Raw genomic sequence first — 25091 nt, 5'->3', positions numbered from 1 at the left:
TTATTTTAAAATATTTTGTGTCAAAGACCCACTAATATCTACCACAAAAGGGAGGGAACTATACATATATAAATATAAAAATTAACCTTTGTTCCACATCTAGTTCCTACTAACCAGATCTTCCTTCAGACGTTGATATTTTTCTGCTTCTTCCTTCTCCAGCTTAGCTTCCTTACGCTCTGCAGCAATGCCTTTCTTCTTCTGGTAAGAATACTGAGTCTCCTCTTCTGCCCTCAACATTTCAGCTCTTAATGTCTCGTACTCTTCTTTTAATGCTCCTGACCTGCACAGTAAACATTTTACAGAAATATAATTAATACAAATGATTTTAATGTGCTATGAGTACTGGGAAGGGAACAATAAATGAATTAAAATTTACCAAAGTAGCTAGAAAGGAGAATAGAAATATACATAAAGCGTTAACCCTCTTAATGACAAAGTCACTCTGAGAAACGCTTCATTTCTTCATACTTTGATAGGATTCTAGGCCGAAAACAGCGCCTAATCATGGCACAACCATTAAAGAGACTTCAAGCTATCACGTTCTGACAATATTCTTTTGTTTTCTGTCTATCGATAGCCTCGAGCAATATTTAAAATTTCTTGACTTGTTTACGTGCAACCTGTAAAAGCATGGTGTCAAAAGTGTAAGAAGAGTAATGTAAGAGAGGAGGAAATTCTTTAATGAGTCCAGGAAATGTTGTGGAGCCTGTGCAAGATTGTCCTAGTCACCATTCCTTTCTTCCCAGTCACTATCACTTGCTTGGTTATGTACAGTCACATTCCGCACGGGTAATTCATTGTACAAGGCGAAATCAGCACTTGATTTGTCACCAAGATCAGAATCACTGTCCACGAAGTCCAAGAAGTCACCACTAAAATTGCAAATCGTTAACTCTACGGCTGTTTATTTTCACAGTCATCATTTAATGGTGTTTGTGTGATTCACTGTTGGTGTAATTTTTCAATATGTTACATTTTAGAATTTTGGATTTCTCACACCCTTGTAGATATTTTTAGAACAAGCTGAATGCATTTCTTGGTTCTTGTATTATGTATGTGTGCCCTCCAGTATTCATTTTTACTCCATTTGTAAGTGTGTGGCAATAGGAATAATCATTTTTTCCAACTTTTATATTCCTGAATAAATTATTTTATTTTATTAATTAATTAATAATGTGAGGAATAAATTGCATAATGATCTAAAATATATCATTTAATTTAGATGACTCCCTGATTAGGTTTCGCTTTTATATCTTTAAAAACAGAGGAGTTAGCTTTTTTTTCTGAAAGACTACATTTTCCTGGCACTTTTAGACTCAACTTTACATTTTGGCCTGGCTCTAAAGAGGTTAAGTCATAAAATATAGGAAGACAGGAACATGAATAAGAATATATAACAGGATAAACATGATGGCAAGTCAGGATTGGAAGAGGGGGCAACAGAAAAGGAGATGGACAAGTATGAAAATACTAAAGAATAACGACAATCTCCACAGCTTTAAAAACTGCTGTCCCAGTTCCCTTATGTCCATTTTTTCTCAGCCCCCGACAAGCTTGTTTCTACTTCTCAGCTTCATCAAGAGAACGGACTTTCTTTACCTGAGCATTTTTAATATATAAATTATAACTACACAAATTATGTTCATGACAATAACACAAACAATGTAACTTTAACATGCCTTTGCACATGATCAGACTTCACTGATTAAATAAAAAAGTTACTTCAATCAGTTGATGCCTGCTCCTTTGAGGAAGACTGGAAGCAGAAAAAACTTGTCAGGGACTGAGTAGAAATAGAACAAGAATTGACTTATTATTCTGTTTATCTTTCTTGTGTGTTCTTTACTCCATTTTTACCAATCATGTAATACTAGGTTATACTGAAATTCCTTCCAGTGAGGAATGTAAGTTTCAAATTACATCTGTTGCCTCATTTACTATAGTTTTCTGAGTCATCAATGGGGGGGAGGGGGAATTTCTTGTATTAACACACTTAGGTCCAGCCAATTCTTTATCACTTGGTTTACAAAACAGACTTCTTAGGACTATTATTGTGAATATTTTCCAAAATGACCATATTTTGGAAGAATGAGGACCAACTGTCAACATCAAATGTATATTTTCTAAATTTAATGTTTTTAAAATAAAATTATAATACAATTATGTAATGAGAGTAATTGAAATCACTAAGGAGCAGATTTTTATGTGCTAAAATGTGAAAAATGTTTATTTTTTATGTGCTAAAAAAACTTTAAAATATGTGATAACAAATTAAAATTATTTTCCTTTAAATATCACATAACTACTCGTGCTGAAGAAGTAAATAAGTATAACGTTTTGTATTAGAATATGGTGCTACCAAATGTGCTCCCTAAGGCAAATTGGTGTCTGTGTATGGAAACGTGCAGTATGGTATATTAATTTTTTGATATGCCAGAGTAGATATTATGAATGGTTATTTTTTTTTTAAGGTAATGTTTTGTTTAAATATGGCAAAAGCAACCTATCATCTTTGAAAAAATGGTACCGGTTCGTACTCACCCATCACATGCTGGAATAATTAGTTGCTAGAAGTAGTCTCAGAATTGCAATGAACAACAAAAAAGGTCATCTCCAAATAGTCCATCACAAATGCATGCCGAATATCTCTAAAGAACACCTTATACTGCAAAAACGATCGCTCCACATCATAGGAAGTCAGGCGTGCATAGTTAAAGAGAGGAATGTCACCAACATTAACGCCATCAATTTTGCTAACATGAGCACCCTCTAATACATTAGAAATTTGGCACATTGTTTGAAATCCTCTGTTTTTCCTGAACAAATTTTGATATTTGACCTTTAACAGTCCCTGTACCTGCGAATCCGAGAATGAATCTAATTTATTTTCAACAACATGCACTTCCTTCACTGTTTCGAACAAGAGGTTAGTGGATTTTTCAAGTATGTCTATAATTTTACACAAGAAGCTTAGATTGGCAGATATAAATGCCAAATCCTTTTTCAAAGAGCTGTCTTTCAGTATCTCTTGAAGAATCTCAATTGACGACACGTTGTTTTTATCTAGTGCATTCACAATGGATGCAAAACTTTCGAAATTGTCTGCATAGTATACCACAGCGCTAAGCCAGGTACCCCACCAAGTAACAATAGGCAGAGGAGGAAGTGCAAGATCCGGGTTTTTCTCTTTAAACAGATCGATTCTTGAGGGTGCTTTTACAAAGACTCTTTTCCATTAGACACTAATTTATCCACTTGAGGATACTGATCCCGCACAAGTTCACATAACCTGTGTAGAGCATGAACAACGCAAGTTACGTGTATCATTTTCGGAAAGCTCACAGAAAGGCCTTCGGCTGCCTTAGCTGCAGTATCAGTAAGGAAACGCAGTACAGTGGAACCTCGATTCTCCGTTTTTGGAGGGACCACCGAAAAAAAACGTACAACACGGGAAAACGGAAAATCCGGGAATGAATAAACCATGAACAATTTGGCTAAACATCACAAAAATATATATATAAAATCTTACAAACACGCCTAGACCAAACTATAGCCCCAATGGGCCTTCCGCCTACCAAGCGACCACTGCTCGGTCCGAACGCCTGCAGATTACGAGGTGACGCATGGTCAATGTGACGAATCCTCTCGGCCGTTATTCCTACCTCTCTAGACCGGGATCGCCATCTCACCATTAAATAGCGCCTCATTTAAAGGTAATCGTAGAATGAGTGAACCTGGAACCAGCCCTCATATCCAGGTAAAAGTGTCTGACCTGGCCGGGAATCGAACCTGGGTCCTCCGGGTGAGAGGCAGGCAAGTTCGACTGCGGGGCCGGCTTCAAACATTAATTACCGGTACGCAACTTAAAAGTCTCGAAACTTTACATTCAGTTTTACCGGGGAAACTTCTATCAGTTCAGCAACTTTGATCGGTCAAACTATTCGAAAAACCTAATAACATTAAGCCAAACAATCGACCACAATTATTTTTTAATTCTCTAATCTAGTAAAATAAAGCACATTGGATACAAAATTGTCCAACATGATGGCGAAATCCCTTTTTCTTTAAATCTTCCATTGTAATTTGGTCACCGGTATACTGTTCGTAGTCAGTTTGTGGAAATCTACCGCGCAAATTAGGCCTACGGCCTACATCGACTTTTAAAGGTTATGTTGAACTCGAGAATATTATTTCGAAGGTAAGTATCGATTCTCAAGTTTTCGAATGCATTATATTCAATAATGTCCGTCACTAATCACGATTAAATTGGAAAGAAAAAATATCATCAAAACTTCCGAATTTACGGTTATTCGCGACCTTGGCCTCAGCTGGAAAACGCGCTCGCTGTCCAAGTCGGTACGAGTGCGAAATGATGCAAAGGTTTTTACATGTAACGTGCGCAAATAAAATGACTGCGGTTTTAACATTTTAACACAATAACGTGAAATTCCTAGTCTTACATGAGGACCAAAACAGTAAAAGGCAAATTAAAAATAAGCATCTAAATAACATGTAATAATGAAATGAATTTTAAAATCTTGAAGAGATTTGAAGTAAAATAACATTAAAAATAACAATGATGGTTTAAAAATACAATGTGATGAGATATAATAGTGGAAGTATTAACAAAATTAACATTAGAAGGCTGCTAAAATAAGTGCAATGGATAAAACAACAGATTGTTATACAACAAGTAGTAAGATTGCATAAAAGTAAAGTTGATTGTCTGGCGGTTATAATTAGACGATGGCGAAAAATCGTATATAATCAAAGTAAAGAAGAGAGAATAAAAGTCAAAGTTAGTCGAGAGATCCGAAGTTAATCATGATCTTGAAGATAAAAGACGAAAGTCAGATGCATATGGTGAAGTTGTAGAACACGTTGAGGATATGAAGTTGGTGAATAGAAGTTGAAGAACAGTTTCAAATAGGATCACTATGAACCATCTCAAAATTTGAAGTGATGCTCAAATGTTGTAAATTGTGAGTTTGTAGATATTCTAGTTGAAAAGCATATAAAAGTGGAATCTGTAAAAGGAAGCAAGAAACGTAGAGTTAATTGTGTGAAAAGATATTTGAAATATTGAAGTAGAATCGTGTGCACTTACCATTTGACGGTGACAAAGATAGCTTGTAACGTTATGAGTTAGAAGTATTTGCAACAGTAGACTTCTTGCTACGTGTGTTATAACTGAAGGTTTGTGCTGGAGGGGGATCTGTTTGCGTTGACGTAACTATTGGAGGGGGGCTGCTATTGGTGGGAGGGAAGGAAGAGAGTGTATTACTGCACGTGTTGTAACGGTGTAAGGCTATTGGAGGGAGCGATGTTACGGTGGGTGTGGCTATGGGTTTATTGGTTGTATTTGAATTAGAGGTACTAGCGGCGGGGGGAAGGGAGAGGGGGTATATTAGCTGTAGGGGAGGTGGGAACGCTGATTGATGTGAGGTTGAAGATTTTTAAGAATATGTTGGTGAGGGAAGTTGATTCTCGTAATAAAATAAGAATCTGTTCATACAAGGGGCTTTTTTTTATCAATAGTGTCATTTAGGTTCTTATCTTTATTAAAATGTTGGTCGAGGAAAATAAATAAGTTTTCATATTCTGTCATGAGTTTGTTTTTATCGACTCTTTTTAGGATATGGAGGTCTTGTTCTATTGTGGAATTTATGACCTGTGTCCCTCATGTGGTTGGCCATTGCAGAGAATTTGTTGTGTCTTTGGGCATTGTAATACTCGGCGTATCTGGTGGAGAAGCTGTGGCCAGTTTGGCCAACATAAGAAAAATTACATGTAGAGCATTTCAATCTGTATATTCCTGATCCAGAGTAACTATTGTCTGTGATGTTAATAGAGTTGTGATTGAAGAATAAATTACGATTAGTGTTTTTTGTTGTGTAGGCTATTTTTATTTCGTGTTTCATTAATGAATTGGTTATCGGTAGAGTTCGTGGTTTATAGCATTTAAAAATCAGTGATTTAGCGTTTTGATTTTCAAATTTAGCATTTTGTAGCATCTAAACTTCTCAAATTTAGCATTTTGTAGCAAATTGGTTAAAAATAGGGAGTAAAATCATACTGCTTAATCACACATTGCTCATCATGCAGTTTTGAATTCACTATGGAAAATACGACAAATATCAACATAAGACTGCAAGAAGTATTAACGAACACACAGGAATATGCTTATTTTCAAATTTACAAACACAATTTCAAAGTGAAAAATACTATTCTGAACGTATTTATTTATCACAGTACAACACACCTACAAGGAAGAGGAATTTCAATGATGATTTAAGTACAACCTGCCAATTGTTTAAAAGGTGTCCTTCATTTGAGACCGCCTATCAGTTACAATTATGTTGTACTTGCTAACAAGAACTCTACATCGACACTGTTCGTAGAGGCCCAAATGCACAGAAGTGCTGCCAAGGCAAAGGAAAGCCTGCAAAACATTTTTTTTCTTCTTCAAGTTTTTGATTGCAGAGTCGGCACATCAATATAGGCCATCTGTATCGCTTACATAAAAATGTCCCGATTTGTGATTTTTGGCATGCTGTTTGATCGTCACTTCGCTTCTACCCATGGCTAACAGACAATAAAATAAATCGCTACCGTACTTTTAAACAGAACTACTACTCAACACCAATGTCAAGAATAACCGACTATGATCAAGGGTCAACACACAAAGAGAATGAACGTGGTGTTTGAAAGTGTATTTGCTGTTTGATTGACTGGTCTTTGCAGTGCCCTTTAGCCAGTGAAAGAAATTCCACACATTGAATGATTTAACCCTTTGGGCTGCCATTACTTGTGAAAGGAAATATTCCCTTACTTACTATTTATTTTTTCGTCACTTTAACATAAATTTGATTAATCACATAGGCTACATAAGAATACACAAAGCAAAGTGAGCTTTTAGCTCGTCTAAAGTAACAGGAAACCAATGTTTTTGTTCGTAAGTATTACTGGTTTCCAGGGAAGCAGATAAATTAGCAAGAAATGTAGAGGCATAGGTACTGGTTTCCTTAGTGACGTGTTCCCAGAACTGTGAGGTTAGAAATTCATTCCCTAAGTCCATTTCTTTCGGATTATTACCCAACCCCCTGCTCACTATAGAGTGAATTTCAAAAACTGGTTTACATGTTACAGAAAGAGGCTTATTGTCAACAAGACCATTATTCCAAGTATCATTTTACTAGACTTCTCAACGGGCGAGTTGGCCGTGCGGTTAGGAGCACGCAGCTGTGAGCTCGCATCCAGGAGATAGTGGGTACGAACCCCACTGTCGGCAGCCCTGAAGATGATTTTCCGTGGTTTCCCATTTTCACACCAGGCAAATGCTGGGACTGTACCGTAATTAAGGCCACGGCCGCTTCCTTCCCATTCCTAGGCCTTTCCTGCCCCATCGTCGCCGTAAGACCTATCTGTGTCGGTGAGACGTAAAGCAACTAGCAAAAAAAAAAAAGGAAAACTAGGCTTCTCACTCGCTCTTGTTGCATTCTGGTTTCGTCACGTAGTTTCAATTGGCACTATCATCTCGGAACTAAAATCGGAATCACTTTCATCATTGTCATTTGAAGAAGAAGTATTTTCACTCTCCAGAGAATCTTTTCCACTTTCAACATCACTATTTTCATCCAGTTACGAATAAACTCATCCATGCCGCGCTTGGATGCCGCCATGATTGTTTACAACGAGCGGCAAAATGAGGTGCTTTTTATTTTCCGTATTTCAGCTCAGAGTTACTACTTACACAGAGAAAATAGCTTCAGGTATCATCTGACATCAATCGGTTAGGCTGAAAAACAAAGAGAATAAATCTCTCCGACCAGCTAACTGCGATAATGAACTTATAGATGTTCCGTGCACCAAGACGGAAGTGTCCGTCAAAGCATGTTACCGTTTTACGATCGCACTGGGCGCCGTAATAATTATTTCTCCTGAAATAAATAACATTTATATCTTATTTTTAAGAAAAATGCATAGTTTTAAAAAATATATGTTTATTTCGCATAAAACTGAGAGTTTCGCATCTATTTTGCATAAATTGTATAATTTCGCATTTTATCGCAAATTCGAAATCGCTAAAAACCACACGTACGGGTCATATAAGATGAAGGCACATACACTGACAAAGTTTCGGCATATTTCGCATTTATCGCAAATGCTAAAAATCACAAACTCTAGTTATCAGATAAATGCTATGGTTAGTGAACGTGAATTTAGCGTATTTTGGTTTGACAGGTTTCAATGGAGTTAAATTTGTAGCTAGTTTCAGTTTGGTTTTATTAATGATTTTATCAATCATACTCTTGTTAAATCCACTGAATTTAGCTATTTCCTTAATGAATAGTAATTCTTTCTTTAAATTAATAGAGGACATAGGGATCTTTAATGCTCTATATATTAAACTGTTATAAGTGGCTTTTTTATGTGAGTTGGGATGTAAAGAATCATTTTTTATGGTTGTTGGAGAAAAGGTGGGTTTTCTGTATATTTGGAAGTCGAAGTTGTTCAATGCTCGTGTGATTTTGATATCTAAGAAGTTCAAAGAGTTATTGAACTCATCTTCTTTAGTGAATTTAATATTATTATCTAAGTTGTTGAGAAATGATAGTATGTTATTGCTGTTGTTGATTTGTTTATCAATGATAGCTATGGTATCATCAACATAGCGATCCCAACGACAGAGTCCGTTGATGTTATTAATAATCTTACTATGTTCGAGATTATCTAAGTATATATCGGCTAGTATTCCAGATAACGGGTCTCCCATCGCTAGACCTTCTTGTTTGTAAATTTTCTTATTGAAGGTAAAATAGTTGTTGTCTAAAACGAAATTAAGTAATTTTAACCATTCATCAATTTCGATTTTACTCAATGTGCTATGTTTCAACAGATTGTTTTTTATGATGTTAATAGTATTGTTGATAGGGATATTAGTATACATGTTGGTGATGTCAAAAGAACATAAAACGTGGTTTGGTTGTAGACTGAACTTATTTAGGGAATTACAAAGTTTGATCGAGTTCTTTATGGAGTTGGAGTTGTGAAATTTGAAGTGTTTTTTCAGGAATTTGTGTAGGAATTGAGAGGTTTTATAGGTAGGACTATTGATACTATTAATTATAGACCGAATGGGGACATTATTACATGTAACGTAATCGTATGCGATAATATTAAAATACTAAATTTATGTTACTTAAGAAGGAGCAGTTTAGATTCCTGCCTGAAAGCTCAGTGACTATACAGTGCCCTGAGGGAAGTGCCGAAAACCTGTTCGGCAATACACTCGGGAAAAAAAAAAAAAAAAAAAGTAAACATCTAACCCTGGACATAATGTAGACGCTTTGCAAGTACGAACATTTGACGAAACTCGTTCCGTCTTCAAGTAGAGCTGTCGAAATGCGCTCTGTCTCCTTCCAATTATTGTGGACACCCTCTGCTTTGTGATTTCGATTCTCTAAACAATACCACCTGAATGCGATGCTAAGATGGTCCCTTATGCAAGTTCACCGCCGATCGCTTTTCCTCTTCCTCAAATTACTGCAATGACTGGACGTTAACACCAAGTATGCGTTGCCGTCCTTTCGTGAGATACAGTTTCTTGAAAAATGCGTGATCGAGGATTTAGCGTTGATGGGACTGAAATTTCTGAACGGTTGATACGGGAAATCGTTTCTTCGAGGAACGGATAATGCGGGATTTTTACAACGTGATTTAATTAGGATGCTCGCGGGACCACGTAATTTAAACGGATAATGCGGGAAAACGTAGCTTCCGGGAACGTGTAATCGAGGTTCTACTGTACACGGTCGTATTTTATACCTTTTGGCCAAAGTAAGTGCATGAGTTCATTGAATAACCTAGCTGCAGTGACATGGTTTGCAGCAAGCATTTCTTTACACACTAGCAAATAAGAATGTTCACAAGCAGTTTTGTCATTCTTCAACACATCAACTATAACATTTCCTACATTTCTGCCACTTGAATCAGTGGTTTCGTCAATGCTCACCCACAGCTTTTCACTATCACATACTGCCCGAATACTCTGTAAAGTTTCTTCATAACATTTTGGGAGGTAGTTTTCCCTTAATGTGGATTCGTCTGGAGGTTCAAAATTAATGTACTTTGTTAGGAAATTTCTCAGTCCCAGGTTATTTATTTTGCCAAGAGGAATGTTGGTGCAAACAAATGCTCTGCACACTTCTAAATAACTTAACTACAAAACACAGACATATATACATGACTGATGCGTCCTTGCAATGCGCAGGTCGGACAAGAAACTATTTACCTATTTGTACGACGTCATCAGAGCTGCAGTAGGCCTACGCTATGGAGGCAGACATTTCTTATGTACAAAACACACATGTACCACATGCAGACATGCCAACTTTCAAAAGTGAAAAATCAGGAGAAATTTCGCAGCAAATCGCGACGTATTACAACACATCACAGATGTACCGCATGACTTCGATGCATGTTTTCATTGCGTGGGTCGTACGAACGAAACAATTCACAAATTTGTGTGAAGTCATAAGAGCTGCATAAGGCTTGTAGCTGCTTCAAAGTGGAATCATTTCTCTTCTCTGATGAATTACGTTGGTGGGTCTTGTATGCAAGTTTTATTTTTTCATTTTCTTCATCTCGAAAAGCCAAGGGGGGTGTAAAATGAGAGGGGGGTCTATTACTTGAGTAAATATGGTATATACTTTCCAGTATCATATTCCAGAGTATCCGTTCCACTGTAGTATTAGAATATAAAGTAGCACATATTCCAGAGTATCCGTTCCACTGTAGTATTAGAATATAAAGTAGCACAATACAAGTTTTGGGAGGAGCAGTCGCTTCACCTGCTGGTTCTTTAAGCACCTCAGAAAGTGAATACATATCAGCACTGAGTCTTCAACTCACTTTCTTCTTTCTCATTGTCCCTTTCACCAGCTTGTCACTCACATTCTGAACTATTCCAAGAAATTTTGCAATGACCCATTTACACTTCCGGAATGAATACTTAGAAACCCTAACTTATAAAAAGCTTTGTGAGTATTCCTAAATGTCCAAGGATCCATAATTAAACAGGCAAAGGGACCTGAGATTATAAAATACAGTAGAAGTTCGTTATAGTGAGAATTCATAACGGCAAAAAATTTACACACTATAGCGGATTGACGTTATATCCGATTTTTCGTACAAGTCGGGGAAAAAACCCATACACATTAAAATCGGCATGAAATGGCAATCAGTTTGTTCAAAACTTGCGTTTTCGCGGATGACATCCACACTATGACTTACCCGTTTGTTATTTTTCAAAATCTGATACTATGTGAAAGTGTATGTTTAAATTCATTCTGAAAAATTTATAGTTTCACTCCAGAGGCCTCTCTGGCAAACGTTCCAGTTTTCTTCTTCAAACAGCGTCACCTAACCGTACATGTATCAAGAAAACATATTTCAAGCACACGTAGAGAAATGATAATCTCCTCCCAACAAATTTACATGGGAATAGCCTTTCCGAAATTTAACTAGACACGAGAAATCAGTGATGTACCCTACCATATCTTGAGGAGTATCACATTCTTACTTTAATATCAGTAGATAACATTAAAATGAAGCAATCGTTTGCTTAAGCCTTTATTTCTAACTAGTTAACAATTGCTATCGGCCTCGTTTTATACAATTATTACAAAATTTGTTATCCTCTTTCATTTTGAATTTTCTTTTAAAGAATAACAGTCAACAGGTATTACTAATTGACTCCAACATCACCTTTGAATGTCGACGAGAGCTTGCAGGTGTACATAGAAAGAAAACTAAACTGTTCGGTTCGATGATCGATCGCATTTTGTGGCAAATGTTTTAGTTTTCTTATTCAAGCGTCACCTAACTTAACCATACTATATGTATTATAAAATCACTTCAAGTGCCAGTAGAGAAATGATAACATTCTCGCCATAAATTTACATGGGTATAGCCTCTCCGAAATTTAACCAGACGTGAGAAAATATAAACTAACCTCTAAAAATAAATGATGCGCTCTGCCGTATCTTGAGGTGTATCACATTCATACTTAATTTCAGTGTAGAGTATTAAAATTAAGCGATCGTTTACTTAGCCTTTATTTCTAACGAGTTAACAACTGCTATCGACCACGTTATTTACATATTTGTTACGAAAACATGTTCACCTCTTTCACTTCTAATTTTCTTTACGGAACAGCAGTCGATCAGTATTTTTCCGACATTGCCTTCGAATATCGATGACAGCACTTCCAAGTGTACATAGCGAGAAAACAATACCAAACGTTGCATTTTGTGGCAAACACTTCAGTTTTCTTATTCGAACAGCGTTAGCTAACCTAACATAACTGCATATGTACCTTGAAAACATTTATATCAAGCACTAGTAGAAAACTTTTTTTTGTTGCTATTTGCTTTACGTCGCACCGACACAAATAGGTCTTATGGCGACGACGTGATAGGAGAGGTCTAGGAGTGGGAAGGAAGCGGCCGTGGTCTTAATTAAGGTACAGCCCAGCATTTGTCTGGTGTGAAAGTGGGAAACCACGGAAAACTATCTTCAGTGCTGCCGACAGTGGGGTTCGAACCCACTATCTCCCGGATGCAACTCACAACTACGCGCCCCTAACCGCACGGCCAACTTGCTCGGTGAATTGTAAAGGACAAAGTTCCTAAATTTAGTATAATGGTCCATGAATAGTGTCTATACAATAAAACATCACTCTTGAAATTCTTACAACTTACATTATTATTGCGGACCCCTTGGATTATCGTCGAGGTCCCCCTGAGGTCCGCAGACCACAATTTGGGAAAAGCTGGTATAGGGTCTTCTGCTCACTGTCCACAACACAGTGTGAAACACGAAATGTAAACTGAAAAGACCACATGAAACTATCTCAAGGAAGTATGCTACACTGCATATATTACCACCAGTAAGTCTAATACAACGCATGCACGCTACCTCTACACCACGGGGCCAGCCCACAGGATGCAGATGGATCAGGGAAATAAGAGAGAATCTGATCTGAAAGAAACTGGTCTTACACCAAAAGAGACAACAGATAAGATAAAATTAAACAAAGAATTCCAGCACACAAACATCCGCTTCACACTCATAACACCAATATTATCAACAACAGAAAGGGCACGAAGATTGGAAAATATGAAAAAGTACTGGGGGAACTGCAAGGCCCGAACAGACCTTTCGAAGAGACTTCGATATGTACTGATTAAAGTGATCCTATGCGTTCATAAAAATGAAAATAGTAGTAGCAGCAGCAGTAGTAGTAGCAGCAGCAGCAGCAGCAGTACTATCTCCAATGGGCATTAATATTTCTGGTACAGCTAACTGTAAGTAAGTAAACTTCTGTCCTCATCCCAAGGTGGTGCAGCTCTTTTCAGGCAAACCCCCATTGGAGGTGAGCTACATGTACCATTTCAACCACATACCAGCCCTCCTGCCATTCTTAAAACAGCTTACTGTGACTCAATGGTATATATTAATACTGCAAGAGACTATTTTCATTTTAGATCCCGTGTTGAAAAAATCAATTGAAAGGAGAATAATAAAACTTTGTTTTTCACCTACTCACTTTCTCTAGATCACTTAAGTAGACCTGACTAGAAACAGACTGTAAAAATAAGCACAGAGTGATATCAGTATGAACATTTGTATAGTCTTATAAGTATTGAATAGGTGAAAAACAAGTTATATTTTTCTCCTTTCAATATATTAACATGTTATGATATTTAACTCCCATATTTTATATTTATGAATAAATACAGGTGAATAATATGAGAACTCATGGAAAATAGTTGCTTCAACTTGTTCTAAAAAGATGACACAAGAAAATCTTACGTGCAATACCGTGCATCTTGTATTTCAAGACGATTCTCAAACTAGTAGTCAGGTGACGACACAAATCGATAGCATCAAAGAGAAAAAAAAGACCAGTGAGCATATCTGAGGTAGTAGTAGTAGCAGTAGTAGTAGTAATAGCAGCAGCAGCAGTAGTAGCAGTACTATCTCCAGTGGACATTGATATTTCTGGAACAGCTTACCGAGCTCCAGCCGTACATGCGATCTTACAATATAGGACAAGAGTCCTATTTTTATTTCAATGAATGCTAGAATAAACATATGACTACACTACAAAGAACTCACCCACTTATCTCTTCAAAGAGCGCAGTACGTTCCTTGGGATTCTTCATTGCAATAGATTCTACGGCTCCTTGAAATACTAGGAAGTTCTTAGCTTTTGCGTTGATACCAAGTTTCTCTAGATCACTTAAGTAGACCTGACTAGTAACAGACTGTAAAAATAAACACAGAGTCATATCAGTATGAACATTTTAGTCTTATAAGTATTGAATGCAACATGTAAGTATTGTAAGTAGAGACTTACATATGCACAAATACAACAAAGTGGGGAAAGAAATAAGTAAGACTTGGGTCAATAACCACCCCTCCAGTTGCTCATCCATGTAGTAATCTTGGGATTGTCTTTTTATGTGTGTTCTCCTTTGCCTTTATGCGGAAGATGTCACCAACTCTTAAAAGATCTCTGACGAAAGTTCATTCCTCAAAGAACAACCAGATGTTGAAAGGTAATTGTTGTACCCCATCACATGATTGACAGTGTTCTCAAAATATACATCCTATTACTTATGTTTCTGTAACTAGTGAAATGTTTACTGCTAGCATCCTATTTTGAGAATGATGCATACCATCTGAACCTACTATATTATTTTAAGAATATGTTTAAGTTTTGTAGTCATAAGTTTCTATCAATCAATCAATACTGATCTGCATTTAGGGCAGTCGCCCAGGTGGCAGATTTCCTATCTGTTGCTTTCCTAGCCTTTTCCTAAATGATTTCAAAGAAACTGGAAATTTATTGAACGTCTCCCTTGGTAAGTTATTCCAATCCCTAACTCCCCTTCCTATAAATGAATATTTGCCCCAGTTTGTCCTCTTGAATTCCAACTTTATCTTCATATTGTGATCTTTCCTACTTTTATAAACGCCACTCAAACTTATTCGTCTACTAATGTCATTCCACACCATCTCTCCGCTGACAGCTCGGAACATACCACTTAATACCAATATAAATGGTCCGTTAGTGGACATTATAAATTTTCCAGCTAACTCATTCTTGGTTGCCAGCGTTTCGCCCTCGTGTGCTAGGGTGGGCTCATCAGTTGGTACCTAGCACACCTACCAATACGCTGGTTAGTGCATACCATGGAGGCCACTGCGTAGGCTAACTGGAGCCACCGGCAGTGCCAATGCACTAAGAGACTTTGTCTCATCACTAAAAATTTATGCCTGCTTGGCCATCAGATGATATAGATGTTGATTCCCATAGGGAATCTGAAATATTTGTCCTGAATAAGTAAATTTATAATTCCACGGTATGCACTAGCCAGCGTATTGGTAGGTGTGCTAGGTACCAACAGATGAGCCCACCCTAGCACACGAGGGCGAAACGCTGGCAACCAAGAATGAGTTAGCTGGAAAATTTATAATGTCCAATAACGGACCATTTATATTGGTATTATAAATTTACTCATTCAGGACAAATATTTCAGATTCCCTATGGGAATCAACATCTATATCACATACCACTTAGTCGAGCAGCTCTTCTTCTTTCTCTCAATTCTTCCCAGCCCAAACTTTCCAACATTTTTGTAACGCTACTCTTTTATCGGAAATCACCCAGAACAAATAAAGCTGCTTTTCTTTGGATTTTTCCAGTTCTTGAATCAGGTAATCCTGGTGAGGGTCCCATACACTGGAACCATACTCTAGTTGGGGTCTTACCAGAGACTTGTATGCCCTCTCCTTTACATCCTTACAACAACCCCTAAACACCCTCATAACCATGTGCAGAGATCTGTACCCTTTATTTACAATCCCATTTATGTGATTACCCCAATGAAGATCTTTCCTTATATTATTTCCTTATATTATTTTCATTTTCTATAGAAATGAAAAACACAATGAATTTAATTTGGACTTTTAACAGATTAACTGAAGTATACCATACATCTATGCCCTTTGCTGGTGAGATGTAGTGTTTATAGTGCACTATGTCTTCTGGTATGGGCTGGAATAAATTTGTTACTTTCATTAGACTGTCTCAGTCTCATCCTTGGCTTTGACAATATGAAAGTGACTGAGGTATGAAACGATACTAGTAATACCATTTCTTATGCAGCCAGTCCCTGTTATGAATGGTATGAAAATATCACTCATAGGGTCAGTTGGTGCATGTATTTCATTGGGACTGGCAGACTGATGTGTGGGCAACTTCTGGCTCGGTGAGGAAAGCAACAGGAAACTACCTCACTCCTCATTTCCCTAGTATACCTCTTCAGTAATGCCTAGGCCATCTATGACAGCTGTTGGCATAGCTGTGGAGGATCAATCCAACCTTCGGGCTGAATACCCAACATACACCATATATAAGCAACGGATGATAAATGTTTCAGCACCAATGCCTAGGCTACTAAGCTCACCAGAATATTTACCCCTAGAATTAGGAATAAAAATTAAATTACAACATGTTTCTCTTGAGAATCAAGACTGTTTGATAATGAAGCTGTCTGTGGCTCTTTGACATGAAATTTACCTCTCCATTAATTCGATGTTCAGATGATGTACCCTGCACAGTCCGAGTGAATCTCTTCTCAGAACCATCTTCCAGAAGAAACACAGCCGTTACTGAAGCACTGCATGGGTAAAGAGAGAGAAATTGAAACAGTGGGAATAAACATAAAAAACTAGTAATTAAGTCTTAGGCCCAATAAACAAATAATCTGCATTATCTGTTCATAAATTACACTGGCACAAAATTGTTGCTACTGTTATGAAGGATGACAGATTAAAAGTAGTAGAAATATTACATTCATCTCTAAATAGACCAATCTTCTTCAGTATCCTAAAATATACACAGGGACTGAAATGAGATAACAATGACAATGGTGACCCATATGGAAATATTTTATTATTAAACCAACTTCCTGGTATGCAAATATACATACAGTATGAAGTGAAATATTGTAGGCAAAAGCCACCAAAGTGATAAGTTTGTTACCCATTTCAAAATTCCATCATGAGTCACAAAGGTCACTTTCCTTGGCTGTCGCATAAAAATTCTTTCTGTGAATTTACATATTTTAAATTAAATATTTCATTACAAATCACTTGTATTCATCGCTACACAAATTAACCATGTTTGACTTATGCAGTGATGTTTTTTAGTTTTGTCGTGTGTGTGTTTTGCTATGAAAGATATAAGGTGCATGTACATGAAGTCTCATGATAATAAAACATCAAAATTAATGTTATTTGAAGCAATAAACAGTCCACTAAGCTATCAAAGTCTCATGCTCCTCCGGTCCTGGATTAATGAAGGTACCATAATACAAATTTTTATGATATACTGTGATATATGCGATAATTATTCGTTGGAAATGGATTAACCTATTTAGTTTATTTTCCGGGTTGAACCGTGTTGTTGTCTGTACATCACGTACAGTTTGCCGATGTTTCGAATACATTCCAGGCAGTGCAGTGCCTGGGAGACTGACAACCTTGGATCGAGTAGGGGTATTTCAAGTAACTAATCTCATTCTGGGTTTTAATTAATGAACACATTTTAAACCTATGTGAATATCATCTAAAGCACAACTTATTGTATAAAATTTTTTAAGTACAAGACCTTTGTGTTTAGTTTTAAGTTCAAATGTTTAATTGGATTAAGAACTTGACCTTAAGTCATTAGGCTAAAGATGCCCAAAACTAGGGCAAAGTATGTATCTAATTAGTATATGCAATTCATGTAGGATAAAATCACTACAGAATATAATTGTATTGAATAGGTGGACACAGTAAATTTTATTCTTGAAAGAAATTTACTTAGGGGTATTTCAGTCACCTTGACAAAGAATACTGCAATGTATTCGAAACGTTGGCAAACTGTACGTGATGTACAGACAACAACAACACGGTTCAACCCGGAAAATAAACTAAATAATTCTTCACACCATGGAAGCTTCACCTCTAAGATGGATTAACCTATATCAATCAACAACAGAAGATGTTAACGTCAGATTCAGCCGCCTCAAATCAAGATTTCCTCCTATTCAAACGGCATAGGAACTTGTTAGGAGGGATTTCAATCCAAAAGCTGATTGGCAACAAGAGTGGAACAGCGTAGCTCCGACTCAATGGTAGACATTGTTCAATTATAAGAATCTTCCAGCTGGCTTTGATTTGCCCCGTAAGACATGGGTACCCCTCAACAGTGTCCGGTACTAACCATGGGAGATGTGAATCAATTATGTTTAAATGGGGTATGAGATCTTCTCCAGCCTGTGACTGTGGTGCAGTTAAGCAGACTATCGACCATATTGTCACCAAATGCATTGGAAGGGCATTCACTGCATCCATCCAGGACTTTGTGGTGGCTTCTGCTGAGGCCATACGATGGCTAGAGAATTTAGATCAAACACTTTGAACCCTTTTGCTTGCATGATTGTTTTCAATGTTGTAATGTGTATATCTTGTAAATATGTATATAAAATTTTGTGCTTACTGTTTATGTATATTTAATCTTTGTATTTTTTTTGTGTACGTTACCATACGCTAATAATAATAATCAACAATATTTGAGCTGGGAATGCAGAGGCGCCATTTTTGGTGTGCTGCAATCAGATGGAGAAACAATTCAATAAGGTTATGTTTGGTACTCGATGACACATAATCTGTCTATTATTGGGAGAAGGTGGGTTCGAATCCCAAAGTCAGCAGCAAAAAGTACAGTAGAGGTTCCCATTTTCACACTAATCAAATGCTGAAGCAAAACCTTAATTAAGGTCATGGCCGCTTTCCTCTCAATCCTAGCTCTTTCCACCCTTGCATCGCTGAAAACCTTTGATGAGTTAGTGCGACACAAAACGACCAGCCAACTTACTCGGCGTCAATGTGTAGTCGACATCCTGTTATGAGTTCTTATTTGTAACACCAACAGAGTTGGTCCGTTATTAGACTTTATAAATTTTCCACCTAACTCATTCCTGGTTGCCATTATGTGTGAAAAGGAACACTAGAAAGATGGAGGGGTAAAAAATGACCCTCGAGTGATAAAGTTTTATCCTATTATTTGTGAATACAGATGTGGGGATATATCTTCTACAATGAAAATAAATATCAATGATCTTCCTGATTGAATATTATATTAAGTTATTATGTTCTAAACCATAAGTCATATCAAAAATTCAGTTATAACTGGATTAAAATCAACTGAAAGTCACAATCAGATATTATATGGATACACAATGAAATTCTCTTGTGTGATAAGTTTTCTATTTTCATGAACCTATGCATCCATATTAAGCACATCCTTCAGTAGTCTGAAGAGCACATGATGAAGTACAGTATGGCTGTGAATGAGTGTATCGTCAACCTCCAAGCTTACAGACATTCTACACACGTGACAATTTTCTCTTTTCCAATACATCTCTTGCAGCCAATCTTTCTTTCATGCCTTTCACACATGCCCACCTTTCATGTCCTTGCATTTGTTAGGCACTAGATATTTCCTGCATTTTCAGCCAGATTAAGGTTCACCATCATCATCGTCTGCAGTATCCATCCTTTTATTTCTACTCTGGGTGTTTGCTGCAGTAAATTCCTCAGCAAGTTGTAGGAGAAAGTTTCTAGGTGAGATCTTGATGTCTGTAACCTATTTGTACAACAACCAAACATTTATTCTTGCTAATTCAAGAACAATACTGAATGCGTGTAACGGCCATCTACGTGCAGCTGGCTTGACGGTATACTTTCTGGCCATTTGGTCCACAACGGCGACTCCATACTTAGTTCCATTGTAACATGTTACGGTGTCGGGTTTCTTCTTTCTGTCCGTTCCCACCTGGACATCTGGATGGAGTGAGCGGAGCACGTGTACATTCTTACAGACCTTGCCTTGATAAATACTCTAAAGTTATATTGTTCCTTAACAGAACTTGTGCTAGGGAAGTTTTCACCTCCGCCGGAACTTCCCATTTTACCCGATTTATTGCACCAATAAGACTGGTTCATGGGAGTTCAGCTTTTCAGCTAGCTGCAGCGATGTAAAAAAAAGTGTTGCAAGTGACATTCCTACCCTTGCTTATGAAAGGGGACAACAACTTCTCAACAACATAATCACTCAAACGCACATTTTTAGCGCTCTGTTCATCCCTTCCCAGATAAGAAATACATTCAAGATGTATTTCGATTCTTTATCCATGACCGTCCAGAATTTCTGCCCATATTTGTCGGGCTTGGACACCATAAATTGCAAAAAACGACAGCGAGTTTTGCTGGAGAACAGTTGCTCATCAATTATAATCCAAGCTCCAGCTTTATAGCAAATTTGACAATTTGAAATAAACCTTTCCCATACTTCAGATATCAGGGCAAACTTATTAATTTTAAGTTTCTCTGACCTTGAGCACCTGATATCGAATCTCAAGAATCTCAAAATTTTTATAAAGCAATCTCGGGACAAAGCATTTTTACACAATTCAAGTCTCCATTTTTGGACCAGAGTGATTTCAAATCCAAGGTTCTCATACAAGTTGCCCCCATGAGCATACTATATACCTAGAAATGCATCAAGTTCATCCATACTCACAACCAGTTCCTACACTGTAGCTGCCTTTCAGCCTCTGTTTCCATTCATTTCTGTATGTTTTTGAGGATAAATTCATCCATGAAGAATCTCTGTGTGTTTGTGACGCACCCATCAACAATATTTCGTTTTTCATGTGGTGCTGGACCTGACTCATCACCAGAGTCATCTTCACTTAGTTTCTGAAAAGAAACTACGATATCGTCCTGTCTCAAATACTTTCTGTGTTCCATATTCGAGGAATCATTTGTAAAACAACCTCAGTAAACAACTCAATAAACAAACAACAACAAACAGTTTATAATACAAGTTTCACATGCTCCTTACGGTGAATGGCAGGATGGCAGGTTTGTTCTAACCTAGACTCAAGTTGTTGGAGTGGGGAGGGGATAAATAGGTAATGGTAGCAGATCGAGTGGAGTGGGGGAAGAATTTTACAATGCTTAGTAAAGCTAAAGGTTCCACCTATTCAATACGTTATCGTAATGGTCTATTTACAACATCACATATTTATTTAACTTATCATAAAATACATCTTTGGTACCGGTTTCGGCAATCCACTATGCCATCATCAGCCATTGAGTTTTTTATAGCAAGGAACATTCAAAGATTTAAAAATATGCAATAGCAAGTCCTATTCTTACATGAAAAACATTAAAAATATAGCTAAATAGCATAGGCCCATTGTACTATACAAATTAACATGTCTTTTTTGAAAAATACAATATTATTTAGTGCATCTAAAATTATTTTATATATAATTGGCAAAGTCTATGATTTGGTATACCTTATGTACAATAGAATCATGTAAAATTGATAAAAGAATCTACTTTTTGCCATTTAACCAGTTTTTAAAACAACAAGTCCTATTTTACATGGAAAATATTAAAACTTGGCTAGTTAGTATTAACCCTTTTTTTATGTTATACAAGTAACATGTTTTGTGCGTCTAGAATTGTTTTTTAGGTGCTTAAAAAGACTATGGTTTGATATAGTTGATACACAGGAAATTTGATGTTTCTATAAAAACCTCTGTCATTTTTAACACAGTTTCTTAGTTCCTCATAATATGCGACTTATACTGTTTTTAGATAATAAATACAGGTTCTTCTTCCTTAAAACTTATTGAAACAACAGTCGGTTTGACTATGTAAGTCCTGATGTGTTTTTTCTTGTTTGAGTATTGCTTCTAGTATTTTCCAATGTAAATAACTGTGTGGCTGAGGCCGAAACTATGGTTAAGATCTTGAATATTATTTTATGTGCCAGATGGAAATGGGCCGTAAATAGTGTTAATCTCGAATCAGTACGGACCTAAAAAGGAAATAGTGAAATGAGTATGAGTTATTGAGAACGATACGCGGTACTATAGAAATGAAGATATGAAACTCACCTCAGGTTGAATGTAACAGCGTGCAGAGAGAGTGAGGAACAACTGCTGAATGTCTAACGCCAACCAGCCGGCTCAGCTGTAAGGCGGGGCGTATTATGTAGGGGAAGGGGACGCAGGAGAGGTTGCGTTCGCATGTGCCTGTGTGTCAGGGGGGCGTGGACTTTGCCGGGGATAGTAGGCTAGCGCGCTACGTAATATTTTATATACGGATTGATTTTTAGGAATTTTTAAACTGTTAATTAATGAAATGAGCATGTCAAATAAAATTGTAGGTTTTTCCGAAATATCATTTAGATTGTAATTGGGATTATAATATTGATCTAAAGTAATGTAACATTGCTCTGTTAGGTCTAGGAGTGGGCCTTTATTTATTGTTTCGATGATGTCCAAGTCCTTGTTGATACCGTAAAAATTGTGTTTGTATTCCTGTATGTGCTGACCTATTGCCGAAAATTTTCTATATTTTATGGCATTGACATGTTCATTGTATCTGATATTAAATGATCTCCCAGTCTGTCCAAGGTAAACACTGGTACAGTCGTTGCAATGAAACCTATATACACCTGATCTATCGAATGGGTTTTTTATATTAACCGATTTTGAGTTGTAAAAAATATCTAAATTTCTATTATTGGTTTTGAAGGCAATATTGACATTTCTTTTTTAAAAAATATTGGTTAAACGGAAAATGTCAGAGTTAAAAGTAAAAGTAGCATATGTTTTTGTTTTGGGTGTTTCTTTTTGTAATTTAGTATTGGGTTGATGTTTAAATTTATTTATTATGCGTTCTATAAAACATTTGTTGAAGCCATTATAAGATGCAATTTTGCGTATAGTGTTGAGTTCTTTTTTACGTTCTATATTGGACATGGGTACATTAAATGCTCTCTGTATTAAATTATTGTATGTAGCTCTTTTATGACTAGGAGGATGTTCAGAATCGTGTTTGATGGTCGTGGCTGTATGTGTCGGTTTTCTGTATATTTTGTATTCAAAAGAGGATGGGCGCCTGGTAATAGTTAGATCTAAAAAATTTAGGGTTTTATTGCTCTCAGATTCTATTGTGAATTGTATATCATTATCAATGTTGTTGAGATGTATTAAGGTGGAAGGGGCGTCGGTAGTGCGTTGATCCATTATTATAAATGTATCATCTATAAATCTGGCCCAGAAGGCTATATTATTGAATGTCTTATTATTTATGATTTTAGTGTGTTCCAGAAAATCTATATAAATGTTAGCTAAGATACCTGATGCCGGCGAACCCATTGCTAGTCCGTCCTGTTTATAAATTACTTTGTTGAAAATGAAATAATTATTATTAGTTAGGAACTTCAAGATTAGTATGAAATCATCTATTTCAAGTTGACTAAGTTTGCTGTGAGTGCGCAAATTTTTTAGAACGATTGGTATAACTTTTTCAGGTTTGATGTTGGCGTACATATTGGTGATATCGAATGAATGCATGGTATGATGTGCCTGTAATTTGAAATTTTCTAGTTGCTTAATTAGCTCTGAAGTATTTCTTATTGATTTCTTAGCTTGAAATGTATAATGCTTGCTTAAAAATTGTTGTATAAACTGAGCTGTTTTGTACAGAGGGCTAGGTCTGAAGTTTATTATGGGGCGTATAGGAACACCATTTTTGTGTATTTTAGGTTGTGCTTTTACTGTTGGTAGACTGGGGTTCATATTAATTAATTTGTTCTTTTCGCTGTCAGTAAAGAGGCATGTTGTATTTTTAAGAATTTGTTTAAGTTGTCTTTGAATAGATTGCGTTGGATCTTTATCTATGATTGTGAAGGTTTTGTCTGTAAAGAAATTCTGTGTTTTTGTAATGTAATCTGTTTGGTCTAAAACAACAGTGGCGTTACCTTTATCTGCTTTTGTGATGACAACATTTGAATTTTTTATTTTGTTTTTAAGTTGACAGATCTTTTTTCTATTTTCAAGCTGGGTTGTGTTAAAATCTATAGCTGGTGTGCTAAAGATGTTTTTAATTTGTTTTTTAGCTTCATACCTGACTTCGTTTTGAATGTCTGTAGGCATTTTACTGATGGCTGCTTCTGTTTCAATAATTAGTTGTTTAGCCTTATTGGCGATGTTGTAATTAGGCCAATTATGTTTAGGTCCTTTGGAGAGCATTATTATTTCTTCTTGGTCGAAGTTAACTTTTGATAGGTTCACAAATGGCTGATGAAATTGGGCTAGATTTTGAGGTAGACTTTGAGTTTGTATATTATGTAAGGATGTGTTTCTAGATGGTGCTTTGTTCGAGTTGGTTTCATTGAGAAGAGTCTGGAACTTTCTATCTAGCGTGTTTTCTTTTTGGGAAAGTATTTTATTTAATGCATTTTGTACTGTATTTTGGAAAATATTCCACTGTACAGCTGGTAATAATTTAGTTACTTCGAGATGAGTTTCATATAATCGGTTATTTAAAAAGGATTTTTTCTTGTGTAGAAATTTCAATTCGTTTTGAAGCCAAAGTTTATTGGTTTTTTCCTGTACCTTTCTTTGATGTGTTGAAACATACTTCCTGTTCTTTAGAAATTTTGGAGTTAATTTGTTTGCAATACACTTTTTAATAAAGTTAATATCCTTGCTCAATTTCCCTATTTTAATACGTAAGCTCTTATAAAGATAGGCTTTTCGTTTTGCTTGGTAGGCAGACTTATTTAGTATTAAAAACTTCATTTTTTGTCCGTATTGACTCAAGATTTTACAATGCTTAGTAAAGCTAAAGGTTCCACCTATTCAATAAGTTATCGTAATGGTCTATTTAGAACATCACATATTTATTTAACTTATCATAAAATACATCTTTGGTACCGGTTTCGGCAATCCACTATGCCATCATCAGCCATTGAGTTTTTTATAGCAAGGAACATTCAAAGATTTAAAAATATGCAATAGCAAGTCCTATTCTTACATGAAAAACATTAAAAATATAGCTAAATAGCATAGGCCCATTGTACTATACAAATTAAC

The 25091-nt window shown here is 36.4% G+C and overlaps 1 protein-coding gene across 1 annotated transcript in view; it reads right to left on the bottom strand.

Annotated features, from left to right (window-relative positions):
* The window catches only part of LOC136883333 (structural maintenance of chromosomes protein 1A), a 224974-nt gene that overhangs the window by 159563 nt on the left and 40320 nt on the right, over positions 1-25091 (bottom strand). The window contains exons 3-5 of the mRNA XM_067155569.2: positions 16658-16757; positions 14188-14336; positions 115-283 (exon numbers count right to left, since the gene is read on the bottom strand). Of these exons, the coding sequence (XP_067011670.2) occupies positions 115-283; positions 14188-14336; positions 16658-16757 (418 nt within the window). The remainder of the gene's footprint in view (positions 1-114; positions 284-14187; positions 14337-16657; positions 16758-25091) is intronic.

The sequence above is a fragment of the Anabrus simplex genome, chromosome 11 (assembly GCF_040414725.1).
Source record: "Anabrus simplex isolate iqAnaSimp1 chromosome 11, ASM4041472v1, whole genome shotgun sequence".
Classification (NCBI taxonomy): Eukaryota; Metazoa; Arthropoda; class Insecta; order Orthoptera; family Tettigoniidae; genus Anabrus; species Anabrus simplex.
Note: the sequence above shows the minus strand (reverse complement) of the source record. Positions and strands in the feature narration are given on the sequence as shown.